The sequence below is a fragment of the Bemisia tabaci genome, chromosome 8 (genome assembly GCF_918797505.1).
Source record: "Bemisia tabaci chromosome 8, PGI_BMITA_v3".
NCBI lineage: Eukaryota > Metazoa > Arthropoda > Insecta > Hemiptera > Aleyrodidae > Bemisia > Bemisia tabaci.
The window spans coordinates 36,832,976-36,847,874 of NC_092800.1; the positions used below are offsets into that span (position 1 = coordinate 36,832,976).

The 14,899-nt window shown below is 36.7% G+C and overlaps 1 protein-coding gene across 1 annotated transcript; it reads right to left on the reverse strand.

Moving 5' to 3' along the window:
* Window positions 1-512: 512 nt before the first annotated feature.
* Window positions 513-14,724, reverse strand: Bre1 (E3 ubiquitin-protein ligase Bre1). Its single transcript, XM_019053915.2, has 9 exons — window positions 14,566-14,724; window positions 14,205-14,372; window positions 12,104-12,290; window positions 11,088-11,276; window positions 10,389-10,507; window positions 9,252-9,503; window positions 7,882-8,007; window positions 6,729-6,902; window positions 513-5,640 (listed from the first exon to the last, which is right to left on the reverse strand). Exons 2-9 carry the CDS (start codon window positions 14,355-14,357, stop codon window positions 3,958-3,960), a joined length of 2,883 nt encoding a protein of 960 aa, XP_018909460.1. The 5' UTR covers window positions 14,358-14,372; window positions 14,566-14,724; the 3' UTR covers window positions 513-3,957.
* Window positions 14,725-14,899: the final 175 nt, after the last annotated feature.

Here is a 14,899-nt window from a genome sequence, read left to right on the forward strand (position 1 = left end):
TTGCAGAATACGTTGAATACATCAAGAACTTCCAAAATTAATGGATAATGGAGAAATAAATTTTTGGTAGTTTACATTGTAAACAGTAAATTGAAACTTCCTACTCAGGAAAAAACCACGATCGACAAAGGCCGAAGTAGGCTTTGAAATCAACCTCTACATTAGACTAATAACTAGAGCTTATTTCATACACATTTCCTTCCTCTTCTTTTCAAAGCGCCTTTAATCACGTCCAAAAAAAAGTTAGTACACAGAGAAATTCTTCTATCGTAAGAAAATCCCAAAATCAGTTTTGCACTCGATTTGACTTGAATGGACTCTGGTTTTTTTTGTAAAACGGAAGTGTGAATCAACGTAGAAAGAACCATTGTTTTAATAAATTTTAAAGTCCGATCAATTTGACTTCATCTGTTATTCTTACTAAGGCTTAAAGAATTACAGAGTACAAAAAGAAGTCAACATTCTGGGAGCATGCATCCTCAATCAATAGAATTTGAAATAATAAATCAATGTGCATGTACAAAACGATTATTTATTCATAGCTTTTTACACAAGAATTAGATTTATACACAATATCATACCTGCATGTTTGCGAAGAACGAAGTGCCTTTGTACAATTACTTAATTACAAACAAAACCATTTTTCGCAGGCAAAAAAAATTCATGCCCTGTTCAGTTAGTAGGTACAGACATTAGGAAAATATAAAAAACGATGAAAGAGTTGTGAAATACAGAGAGAAGAGATCGGTCCCTAAACATTAGTTTTCAGGATTTACTATCAAGATGAGTGAATATGAGAGTCGTGAGGAAATAAGATTGCTTGGAGCAATAGATCAGTGGCTACATCAGTGGTTACAGTAAATTGAAGCCAGTTATGGCATTTTAATATCAGGAGAAAAAGAGGTTTGTTAAAAAGTGAAGCAGAATCCAACTTTCTGCTTGAATTGACATCCAAACCTAAAAATTTAAGCTTCTACTAGATAAAATTGCAAAATCTGAGGTAATGCAGGCAAGAATTCATCTATAATTTGGCTGACATCATTCCATAATGTAAGTAAACCATGGATCAGTTAGACAGATTCAACTGAAATCAGCGCAACTTCATTGGACGTTGCCAAGTTTTTCCGCATGTTTGATTTTTTTACCAGAGAACTAAACAACTTAACGTCTTTAAACTTTCTGAGAAGTAACCCTAGATTACGAAGAGTGAATAGAAACAAATTTCAAGTTTCAGTGTGGTTTAGTTCTCTGTTAAAAAATAAAGCATTACAGAAAATTGGACAATGTCTGATGTTGTTAAGGTGATTCTGGTCAAATTAAAATTAAATTTCGATTGATGAATTGTACATCAATTTAACTTGATAAATACGAATCAACTTATTGTTTTCAGCTCCGAAAACTGACACTAAAAAAGTGCAACTAATTGGTTACAGATTACAATTTTTACTTGTCTCTTTGGTAGTACCTCATCCAAGAACGATCAAATGATACATTTGCACAACTTAAACAAATAAAAAACGATTTATAAAATTCATGACAAAAAGACTTCAGCAGTCTTCATTCCTGGGTAAATTGCTCGAATAATCACTCCATTGTTTGACTGAATGAGAGTTCATTCAAAATTAGTCAGCCGATTGGTCTGAGAATGGCAGATCTGCCTTTTACATTTTCGCATTTTAACTAAACGCAAGAATTAGGATGGCAGATCTTCCGCACCTGACATGAAATATTGCTAACAATGTTGTCAACATGAACTCCAAATCTAAACTTAAGATGGAATAGTGGTGGTTTTGGATTCAAATCAATTCCTGGAACTTTGTCGGGTGTCCATTACATGAATCATACTTCATGGATTTAATTATGTATGTCACAGGCACATAATCAAATAGTCAGTAGTCAATCAAATAAATAGTCGAGTCACAGCAGACAGTAAAATTTTGACCATGTTCAAATTTGAGTAAGTTTTTAACGTTTTTATAGTAAAAATTCATAAAATCTACAATTTTTCCTGATAGTTTCCTCTCTAGATGCTCCTAAAATGTTTTGACTGTATAATTTTGAAAAATTCTGTGCTTCACAACTTTCTGGAAATTTTCAGATAAATTTTATTTTAAAAAGACGAGATCATTTCGAAAATAATTATTCATTCTAAAATTGGTAAAAGGATCTAAATTTCAATTCAAGTAAGATTATTTTACTATCTGCCTAGGCATTTGACAAAATGCCTGATTTGATTATTTGCCTGCGACTTGTACTTAAAACAGGAGGAGAATCCTGTGGGTTTCATTGTAAGTTCTTTGCATCCGAAACTTATTAGAAACCCGGGATGCATGGAAAAAAGAAAAAGAAAATGCATTAAAGCTACAGAGATCATGAAAAACACAATAGGCCTCTAGACAATGTATAAATTAAAGCACCACACAGCATGTTATCTCTTTAAAATTTCATGAGTAAACAAATTAATCAAAATTAAGTTCAGAAATCAATTCCTTCAGAAGATATGAGAGGTTTATAATTCACATTAGCTGAAGGGCAAAAATACTGATTGGAAGGTCAGAATTTGACTTTCATTTCAGCTGTGTTAAAAATACATGTTGATATCTCGTGCAGGATTTGATTTTTGAACTTCCCATTATGTGATTTGTTTCCTACATTAGATTTTTGAGAGAAAACATGGGACGTTTCTATTTAGTTCAGACTTTGTCTGGTAGCCCACTGCATAAAGGATTAAACAAAGACACTACATCTCTTAAACAGGACAGGAAAGACTCCGAGAGATTGGTGATACCACTTGGGTTGCGTTTCTTCTGATTTCAATAACAATTTAAAAGGATACGATCAATACGAAGCATCACATTTTTTTTTATTATTATTATTAATCGACTAGAACAAGCTAGAAAAACCGTGTTTTCAAGAGAGGCTTTAATGTATGTTTGAAAAAAAGCCTCAAAGAGAAAATGCAAAACCTTTCAGCTTTCATGAGCTTTCCTTGGGAACAGAGAGCTTGCCTTACAAATATCAGAACTTCACAAGAAATCATGAAACCTCCAGTTTCTTCAGAAATGCCTTAAGATGAAAGATGACGATCATGATTAGTGGAATGTACAAAAATAGTGACGACGATGATGGGATGATTATGTACAGCTAGATTTAACACGCTTTCCTGAAATGGTCTTTGTCTGTCGAGACCAACCTCAAACATGAGAAACAGTTAAAAAGGTTATGGGGTTTATAGGAGAAGGGAGAAGTATAATGAAAAAAAGGGGTCTGAAACTGGAAACTGTATAGGTCACACAATCATACTGAGCCTATCAATCTAACAAGAGGCAAGAAGCCTGGATTTCAAAGCCAACCTTATACTCAACCATGTTGTATCAAATTAAGGCAGCCCTCATCAATTTGATGGCGATGCGCTCTGATTGGTGATCGAACAACCAATAGTGGCAACAACCTTCTTGAATGGATGAGCTCAGTTTGATCGGGTGACCCACGCTTCTGACATTAAAAAGTTTGGCAGTTCACTATGAAGTGAAAATAAGACCACATAGCAAAGTGTCAAATCTTAATGATACGTTTTGATAGGCTAAGTACAAATAAATTGGTTTTTTCCCTTTGATTTCTTCAGACCGTTACAATAATTAAATCACAAACAACAGTGTTCTATTCAGTTTGGAAAGTTTGAAAAGAGAAAATGAGTAGATTTTCTCTTAGAATACATGCTAAGTTTTGCACTCAATTTAGTCTTTTTCTGAATGATTGAGGAATCACATAACTTACAATGGAAATTTTATCGATTTTTTTTTTTTTTTGGTTTCCTCTGAGAGAAACCGCAGTATTGAAGGAGCGAAATGTAATAGCTCTTTCGAATAGGAAAAAAAAATAGGGTTTTGGAAGTTTTACAATTTCCAATGTGGTCATAATTAACCTAAAATCAAAAGCTCATCGAATTTGATCCCTTTATGAGCCTAGATACAGTCTATGATAGTCATTCGCTCCGAACGCAGCATTACATTTAGGACATTTGCGTTGTCGAGTCTCATAGCGCGTTCGCAGACAGTCCCAACAGAAGACATGGAAACACTTGCTGAGCACAGCATCTTTGCGCTTCACCTTGCACGATGGACATGTCAGCGTCTCCTTGTACTCGCGAATTTCTTCCATCATAACTTCATCGAGGGTTCCTGCCAGCTCGATTTTCTTCATACGCTCTGTCTTACGACGTAGCTGCGCTATTTCCTCTTGCAATCTCCGAGTTTTGTAAGCCTCTGCTTCTAGCGCCGATGTTTTTTCAGCAACAACTTGCTGTGCTTCTGTCATTTGAGCATGATACTTCTCTAAATGGAGCTTCAGATCAGCTGCTGACTGGGCTGACTCAATTGCCTTCCGTTTATGCATTTCCATAGCTTGCTGACGAAGTACAAGCTCTTTTTCAGTTGTTGTTAGATTGTTCTGCAACACCCTTTCTTTCTCTTCTAGCCTCCGGATGACGACATTCATTGCCTCCATTTGACCCGAGACTAGGTTTAGTTGCTCTTTCAGCGCATCTTTTTCTTCTCGTGAAAGTTTATGAAGTTGATTAGACTTAATTCGCTCTGTCATAAGCTTAAAATTAGCATCATCTTTTTCTCGCAATTGCTGAATTAACCTTGAATTCTGTTCTTGCATATCTTCGAATGCTTGACCCGTGACCTCCATCTCGTTCAAAAGGGCCTCCTCTTCCTGTTTATGTGTCGCAACCTGCTTTTGTAGTTGATGCGTCTGTTCCTCAAGGTGCTTTATTTTCCTAAGTGCATCCTCATCTGCCAGTTTTTTGCGTTCTTCCCGTTTGCTTTCTTGAATCTTTTTAAGCTGCTGTCGAGCATCTTCTAGCTCGGCTCTGATTTTCTTCTCAGCGGCCATCAGCTGAACCTTGTCACGCTGCTCTTTACTCACTCCTTTGTACATATCTAATAGCAACTTCATTTCTTTTTGATCGTTCATGGCTTTTTTCAACTGCGCTTTTAACTCACGAACTATTTCTGACTCCGCGGGTTTCATCTCCTTTGCGCGGTGTGGTTCAGTTTTAACTGGTGGTTGAGATCCGGGCTCTTTCTTGATGGGTTGTTTTGCAGCGGGTCCAGCAGCCGCTCCGTTACCTTCTTTTTTCGTAGCAGACGGTGACAGAAGTTGTTTGTCTTTCTCGCCATCTCCTGCTTCTACTTCTTCAGCTTCCTGTTCTTCATCAGCTTGTTCTTTCTTCACGTTAGCTTCTTCTTTGATCTTGTTTTCTTCGTTTGACCCACCTTCTGCACTATTACTACCCTCTTTGTGCTCATTTCTTTCTGCTTCCCTGCGACACTCTTCACGGAGCCGCGTTTTGGTGTCTTCTAGTTCTTTCTTGAGCCTAGGAATTTCTGCATTTGCATCTTTATACTTACGTTTGTAACGATGGACCTCTCCCTTCAACTGCTGGTTATGGTTTTGTAGAGATGTAATTAAGTGGCGCATTTCCCTGTTGATAGGACCAGTCTGTTCGTTAGCTGCTAGATTTGTTTCGAACTCTATCCGAAGCATTTCATACTCCTTGCGAAGTTGGGCAAGGACATCCTCTAACTGCATGGCTTCTGCACGTAGTTTCTTCTGTGCTGTCAGCTCCTCACTCTGCAAGGAGAATTAAAAAATAAAACTAAAGAAAAAAAACTAGAAAGAGCAATGATTTACTTCTCTTCATTTATCAAGTGTTTAGGAAAACAAAGGAAAGAAACAATTTTTTGAATTTTGAAAGTTAATTACTTTTTTCAATTTTTTTTCAAAACAGAAATAATCATTTATCTGCAAATTAATTTAGAAGGAGAGCACTGAACTCATTTGAGGGAAAGTTGACGATAATCTCATTTTAGAGGGAAGAGAAGGTTAGTATGCCACTGATCTAATAAGGTTTGGTTAGATTTTAAATATTGTTGTAGTGCTACAATGAATAATCATCTTTCACCTTCAAAAAATCTGGTAAAGGGGGCAAAAAATCGAAATTAAGAAATTAGCAAAGCAGATGTTGGGTTAGTAGAAGGTTTGATTAAAGACAAACGTCCGCACAAAAATTGGTGATTCCTGTTCAAATAAGATGGAATCCCTAGATTGAGAACGGTTGAAAACTGAGAAGTCACCAAAAAAAATGAAAATCAGTTTTTTGCTGAAAAACTCATAAGAAGGAAAAAATATTTTTGATGAAAGAAGTTTGACTGACTGTCTCATATCAATGATTTTAACCCATTGACTTATGATTTAATTTGACGAAAATCAGTAACTTTGAACACTTCAAAATAATCCAGAAATTCTTTTTCTGAGGGTGAAAATTGACACAATAAGCATTCACAATACAACGTTTGAGAAAAATGGAGAAAACTTTGAACAAAATGATTTTTTTATTATGGTTTATTGCCGCAAAAATCGCAAAATCAGCGAAAATCAGAAAATTTTGAGGTTATTTCATGTTCAGACGCACAGTAATATAAAAATACCGTAACAAAACAAGAAATTACCCTACACAATAAGTCATAGAGTGGCCACACTACTCATATAAACATTGATTAGAACGTAATCTACCGGAGAATCGCCGAAATAATGCAAAAAATCAACGGACGGCTGGGAGCCGTCATTTTAAGTCAATGGGTTAAATGTACAAAAGTTGTTCTCCGTAAGTATGAAAATTGAGTCCCTGGTGACAAGACTGGAAAAAAAGAAATGCTCACCTCCATCATTTCTATTTGGCGGAGGTGGGTGTTTTTGCAGGTTTGAAGTTGGACACGACACTCATCTAAGGATGTTTTCAACTGCATTGATTCATTATAAAGAACGGAGAATTGGGATTGAAGACACTTATATTCTGTTGTTTCTACTATGACGCTTTCAGGCAACTGTCGAATCTGAAAAACGAAGAAAGCATTCATTTGTTTTAGAAGAAAAACGTTAGTGATAATCCACCATAATCTGTTTCATAACTTTTGTTAAGCCAAAGCGATATAAATACATTTCATCTTGCGACTAAAGTAATTCCTAAAGTAAGGACAACAGAGTTAGTTTTTCATGAATGTTGAAGAGGTAAAAATAGAGCTGCTTGTTCTGTACGTCGAGAGGTAAAATTTTTTCGGTAAAACATCAGCATATCAATGTGAAACTGCAGAAATGGATATCTTATTTTGCGACATGGCAGACTTCCAGTTGTAATTCATTTTTTAAACTGAAAAATACTTGAGCTGGATAGTTCTCCTTTGATAGAATAAAATGAAAGCAGAGACTTTGAAACTTTGCAAATATGATAAATGTTCCTGCAGCTTCTCTGTCCATATTTGCAGTTTTTAATTATTTTAATACATACATTAAATGATAAAAAATAAGTTCACTATCTGCCATTTATTTCACAATAATGCAATTAACACAGATTTTACACAGGTGGTAGAAATTGTTTGCCCAGATAACCGAAGCCAATACCTTGTAAAAGAGCAGTGGGTCATAATTCTTTAGCCCACATTTCTCATTGTTTTCCGGCTCTTCCTTTTTGGATCAATGAAATAAAAATAAATTATCAAATCAACTGATGGGAGGATACCTTGTCCTACCAGCATTTGTAATCACCTTGTTGTTCAGATCTTGCTATTGACTATTTTCAAGCTCAAATGAATCGGAAGTTACTCTCATTGTCTCAAAGAGTGCGCCATTGACCCTGTAGTTAGGACATTGTCTTTGACAGGTATTGCTTTGATAAGCAAAGTCACCGCATTTTACTCTTGATTCTGAGGGAATCAATAAATTGAAGAATATCCTCACAAATATCCTAAAAATTATCTTCACTTACTAACAATTAGAAAACGCTTGATTCAAAGGTATGAAGAGACAAGAACTTACATCCATTTTTAATTTTTCTACTTCTTTAAGTGTGTCTCGGTGTTGTTGATGTAATCGATCCAGTTCAGTAAGCCTGTTGTTAGCTAATTCCTTCACTTCTTCTAATTCTTTCTCCAGCTCCTCCAACTACGGGATAGAAATAAACATAGTAAGTAAGATTAAGACTACCAAGGAACTCATCAATAATATACTAATATTCTCAAACAGAATATCTAGTCCAGACATAATTAAATATATATAGGTAACAATTTAATCAGCCCAAAATATGTAAATGAAATGAGAAGAACACGGGGTACAGGCTGAGTTTTGCCTTGTTGTTAAGCGGTGGCTCATTTATGTGTAAATTTTAACTTTTGTTTTTTTGTTTTTTTGGCGGTTGAAAAAGGGAATGTGAACCCCGAAACGTCCCGTCCAAATTACTTTTATTTACAGCCTGTACCCCGTGTTCTTCTCATTTCATTGACATAATTAAAAGTGGAAGGTGTTCTGCAACTGACTGATAAGTATAGAACAATTACTTGATGTTTTCGTTATGAGAATAAGATACAGGGTTATTCAAAAGTCACGCACCACTGGCCATGAGACCATTGAAACCACCATTTGACCATTTGAAATTTTTAAGTTGCTCCCCGCCCCCTCCCCCCGGGGAGATAAAAAACTGGAAAGTACCTGAAAAAATTTCCCCCTCGATATGAGGAAAAACGTCTTAAACCGTAAGTTGATATCAGAATTAGGTAGAACTAAAGTTATGGCCAGTGGTGCGTGACTTTTGAATAACCCTGCAGTTGACTTGAGTGGTGAAACAGATTGTGTCATTCCCGGGTGCTGATCCTTTTTCAACCTACATGAGCCAAAAATCAAAGTCAAGGCTATCATTAAATTTTACGATGCAATTGCAAAACGACTTCCAGTTGCTCAATTAATTGGTTCAAAAAAATCTATCTGTAAAAATGGGAAGCTCACAATAATTTTTGCTCAAAAGACAGTCCTATTGCAGAATGTGTGACTCACAAACGCACACTCAAATAAATCTGCACTCACAAGTATAAATTGCAACTTTTTAGATAAAAATTTCTGGAAGCCATTTCGTTTCTAACCAATTCGGATTCCACGATCACATGATCTATTTCTTCTAAGTTGGGAATCATGTCCTCCTCGTATCTGTCCGCAAAGCTTTATTCATGTTTTACGGTCATCAGAAGGAGTAATTTAATTTAGGAGCTTGGCATTTTTTACATTTCCCGCCATCTGGAAGAGTAAAAAACACAGCTCCACAGCTGAAGTATAAATCACTTCAATCATTGGGTCAAACTTTGCACAAAATCAAAAATCCCCTTCCCTCCCAGGAAGTTATAAACGGCTGTTTTTACCTTTTTCTGATTGATTGTATTAGTGACGACGACAGCCTGCTTTTTGTCCTTCTCACCGCTCTTCTCGTCCGTCTGGTGCTGAACCTGTTGCTGGACGTTTTTCAACTTTTCCATTGCTTCGGCAAGATGGTTTTCTAGCTTATCGTTGCGGGATTGCACTTTCTGAAGCTCGTACTGCAAATCATCGATCTGATTCCGAAGCTCTGCAGCTTCGGTGTCTTTGCCAACTACCTGTTCTTCCAGTTCTGCCATCTGCCAATGATGAAATAAAGAGTGTAAACATTCCGCAAAAACAGCACAAAATGCCTTGGGATCCATTTTCACTTATTTAATTAGAAAATGCATCCTTACACAGTAAAATCGTTTATTCGCAGAAAAAAGATGTAGCAAGGCAATGAAGACGGTAAGATTATACAGTCTGGAATATGAAAGGCGGCACACTTTTTAGCACTTTTAGAGATACTTATAAATGTAGTTCTAGGCTATCTACAGAATTCATAAACATTTGATTTATTAATTTTTCACCTTACCATGAAATAAAATGACAAAATAACTCCGGCTTTGTAATCAGTGGTTCGTTGAAAATGACCAATTTTTTATTGTAATTTGAAAATAACCTCAAGGTCGTTAGGTATCCTGATTTAAATAATAATTTTTTCACAAAATTTTTAGACCATAATGAAAACCGAGGCGAGGGGGAAAAAGAGGATTGATTTTTAATTATTTTAATTATTGTTCATTTAATGAATAACATTAGGGAACAGTGAGAGTGTGACTTAAAGCATGCAAAGAAGTATTTTGCCAAGTTACGGAAAAATACTACATGAATCTTCGAACTTTGCTAAACTGTCTCTGATAGGATGAGAGTTTTCAGGAAAGCTTGTGAATTTATTTCATCAAGTTTCCCAATAAATGTATTTTCTGCCTACAGTTTTCTAGAAACTTAATATCCCCACAGATTCAATAAGTGAATGAGGAAATTTCAAGAAATATAATAATTTTTCTCAACTTTTTCCCCTCTCTATTTTATTAGTGGGTTGGATTTAGTAAAATTTGATTACTCATATGGTATTTTCTCTTGGCACGGCATTAGAGCGCTTGAACCGAGAGAGTTTGGGGGTGTGATGCATAAATTACCTTTAAAGAGTTTGCGTGATATTTTTTGTGCAGCGAGGTGTTCAATGCTTGTAAGTTTCGATTTTCAGCTTGAATTTCAATATTTGCTTGCCGCACAACTTCATCAACACTTGGTGCTTCTAAATGAGTTAATTAAAAAGAAAGAAAAGAACGCAGTCAATAACGGAGCTTGGACACAATAGCTTAAGATTTAAACTTGGCTCAAAAAAAGATTGCAGGTCAGAATCTTCCAGTATTGTTTTGAAGTACTTAAGTTAAGTTTCAATGTTCAGAAAAACTTGAAACTAAAAATTCTAGGGAAGTTTGTGCCACAATAGATAATGGAACATATATAAAGAATTTAGGAACATCCAACAAATTTCTGATGTAAAGTGTCGAATTTTTGGACAAGATTATGAGTGGAAAATTAGGCTTTTGCACGGTTTATTGCACTTTGCTTACCAAAATCTAACAAAAAAAAGCTATACTTTGAATTTGATGAAAAATGACAATATCAAACATCTTTTGATCAGTAATAAAATAAATAATATTGAAGAAAAATTAAATTCCAAATTTTCTGAGTTATCAGTGACTTCTCTGCTTAGGAGGCAACTGTTAATCAGCCCAAAAAAATTAATAATTTCTTTTGAGGGACCAGTAAAACAGTCGTGAAGCTAGGCTACTAGATTGATCAAAATTATTTAAAAGAGGGATTCGTACCATTATTCAACTCTCCTTTTAAAGCAGCAGTAATTTTTTCATTCCTTTGCATCAGGCGATCGAAAGCTTGAATTACTTTGGCAACAGCTCGCTTTGACACTTGGACTCGATTTGCTAATTTCTCATCCAGTTCTTCTTTGTCCCATGTTGATAGCTGCATAAGGAAAGAAGTTGTTGCTTCGTTCTCATCTGGAAAAAACAGGATTTAAAATTAAACTTGGTATATTTTGGGCATCATTCCTCTTGTTATCTATTTCTTCATAGCTGTCAATCAACACATTGCTGATATCAGAATTTTTTTTGGGAGAATTTCCAACAAATGAGCTGTTTTCACCCTGAAGTAGTTTTGGTATTTTATGAAAAATGAAGCTTTATACCAGTAAGTGTTGTGGAAGATAAACAAGCATGGCTTACAAACAACTGGACGAAGTTAACTGGAATGAACCTCACTACGTCAGATTATTGTTAAAACAGAAAACTAAGCACTATTGAAACTTGAAATTTTGTGAGTGCATAATCTACAGTAAATTCTTGGCAAGTTTAAAGTGCGTCAAGTAGGTACTTTAGTTCTTTGTTTAAAAAAATGGAAAACAAGAGAATAATTGGCAAATTTGAGAATTTTTGTAGATATAACTGGTGCAGATTTGTGCACTTGCTTTGACTCCAACTGTTAGAAAACGAAGCGTTTTTGGGCGATCTCAGAGTTTAAACACTGTAAGTCAATGATAATAAGAACGTTTAATCCCCTTCTACATTATGGTATGCGAGAGAGGCTTATAAGTGACTGAAGTAAAATTCTGATAATACTTCTATCTGGTGTGAGATGCACAGTCGGCGACTAATGACTCGCAGCAAATGCTGACAAGAGCAGATACAGCTATGCAAGGGCTTTGCCATGTGCTTTGAGCAAAATGATTTCTTTTCAACGGTTACCAGAACTGATAGATCCTCATTGGCTGCACCTGATAATTTGCCAGCCACAACCAAGCGGTAACAATGAAATAATGCCGACTTACTTTTACTCTCAGACTCATCTGCAGTTTCAGAGTCAAATCTTTGCAACAGAATTCTGATATCCTCATTGAGCTGATTCCAATATCGGTTGACAACGTTGAGGACAGCATCATCCTGAGTCTGTCGCTTTTCCAGCTGCTCTATTCGCTGCCGCAACTCAGCTTCTGTCCGGTTCTTTTGTTCTAACCTCTGAAATGAAAAAAGAGGCAGTTTGGATTCATCAAATCGAATAAGAGGGGAGCTAAGTTTCCAAGCATTGACAAAAGTGAAGTAAACGGGTATTCATGGACTTTGCAGCAGCGGCAGGGGCTTGCAACTATGCCAGCAACTGGGGCTAGGTTTCCAGATATATGACAGAATACAAGCTGCTAGAGGGCTGTTTTTCACCCGTGGAACACTTAGTACGCAATGGAGCAGGATCCTATACGGTTCGGACAGGTTCCTCAGGAATACAAATTCAAAAAAGAGGATTGTTTTTACGTTAGTTTATGTTTATGGTAGCATGTAATAAAGGCATGTTAGTTGGACGAGTGTTCAGTGATTTCAGTGTCCTTCTTAATTTTGGCTAGATATTGATAAAGGATGAACAAATGAATTTAATGCCAATTTTGATTCAAGACGCCTCAAAAGTTTTAGTAGAGCTATAAGGATGATTATTAATGGAAGGCAGGTTAGGATTTGGTATGACCGCCCTTTGGACCCACCTAAGAAGAGCAATTCAAGCGTTTTACTGGAACGTGCCAGTGGACCGGAATAAAAGAGTGACATGTTTCATCATGTTCTATAGTGATCCTCTGCAGGTGCAGATAAAAAAAGCCCCTAAATTCAGTGGTTCTTTGGTTTTGCATTTCATCTCAACGAAAATGAACTTCGCGGCAAATTTAGCACTGATTGAAGTTAGGGACTCTGAATACACATAGCCTTTAACTTTTAGATCCCTGCCCCCCCCTAACAACGGTTGAAGAAACTTAATGAAAACTTTGATGCAGCATTACTTTCAGCTGCGACCATAAATTACGTAACATTTAAAGAGGCATCACAACCGTCAGTCTACATTGAGGGATGTCCCTCAACCAACTATCTGACTTCACCTAAGATTAAAGTTTTTTTTATCTGAGCCGCAGAGGATTGCAACGGAACGTGACGAAATGCTTCACTATTTTATCTTGGTCCACAAGCGTGGTCCAGCCCATTCCTTGCATTCCAGAGGAACGCTTAGACCCAGTTCCAAAGGGCTTTTTTTTTTATCCGTGGAACGCAATGGTGGCGGTCCGGGCTGGTTCAACAGGCCTAACCGCAGCTTAAACCAACCTCAACCCACCTTTGAAGAGCGGTCCAAGCGTTCCACTGGAACACATGGAACGCGCCAGTGGAACAGAATAAAAAAGTGATGCGTTCCGTGGCAATCATCTGCGGTTCGGATTGTAAAAGAGCCCCAAGGTGGGTTGAGATCGGGGTAACGCCAAATCTTGGCCTGTAAAGCTAGAGCCATCCAAAAAACATACGACCACTATGATAAACACCCTTTAAATTTTTTTCCCCTGAAGAGGTGGTCCTCAGCATGAAAGATGCCAGTCTTTCACATTTGAAGGATAAAAAAAAGCCCTAGAGGTGACAAACATTCAGTTCAGAAGTATTCTTCTTTCCGGATTGAAAGAGGTTATGTTATTGTTTACATCCACTTCGATAAGAGAGCTTCGGGCTTCTTCTCCAAGCTTTGAAGTTAGATCTACATAAGCACATGACCTCATAAAAAGCTGAACAGAGGAATACTTTTGAACTCATGGAGTAATCTTTATCAACTTTAGACAAAGGTGATATTAGGTGTATAAGTTAGATCGGCTTCATTCTCGACAAGATGGTAGGGTCCGAAAATCAATCAACTCCTGAATGCCCAGCTCATTCGTTGACATATTAAAACAACCTTGGTAGTGAGCAGTAAAGAAATCAAGTAATGACAATTAGTATCGTAAGCGACTGAGTGAATCATAACCCAATATTTTAGCGGTAAACAGGTATTAAAGGGTGTTTCTCTCAGCATTGGATGCTATGGTTCCAAGAGGTGCCTCTTTAGAAAGGGTGAGAGATGAAGGAATTTTATACCTGCGCTAATTTCTTGTTCTGGAATTGTAAGACTTTGATGTCCATTTCTTCTAATGTTGAAATTGGGCCGATCCTGATCGGTTCAAACTGGACTTTCTTTAGTGGTGGTTGGCCGCTGCCCATGGGGTCGTTGTCCCCTGGCCTTTTGGCCATGGTCTTCAAATTCGCCTGGAAAATTAAAATTCTTTAGTTATTACACGAAACTGGTTGTAGGTGCAGAGCAAGTAGTCATCTTGTCATGTGATCGGTGGCTCCAGTAGCGTTGACGGATAACTGGAGAATCAAGTGAATCTGTGTTAGACCTAAGAATAAAAAGGATGAACCATATTATATATAGTTGAAAGTGAAAGTATAAGCTTACAAAAGAACAGGAAGTGGAGGAAACGCAGAGATTTCTGAGACCGGGAAGAAGTTGGTTGACTTTACATCACAGATTAGCAATTTCGGGGGAAATTCGCCGTAGTAAATAAAAATTGATACGGTCTTGTTGTGAATATCGACCAATCAGAGCTCGGTCTGACGTCGCCATGTTCAACGTTTTTCCTGTTGAATGTTGAATTAGCTAAGTTGCCAAATGTAAAATAATAAAGCGATTAAAGCGGCCGAACAGAACTTTGGCTGTTTTCTTTTGAAATCTGATTCAGATATACAGGACTGCTATGAGTTAAGTGAAAATTTGATGCATTTTAATGTTT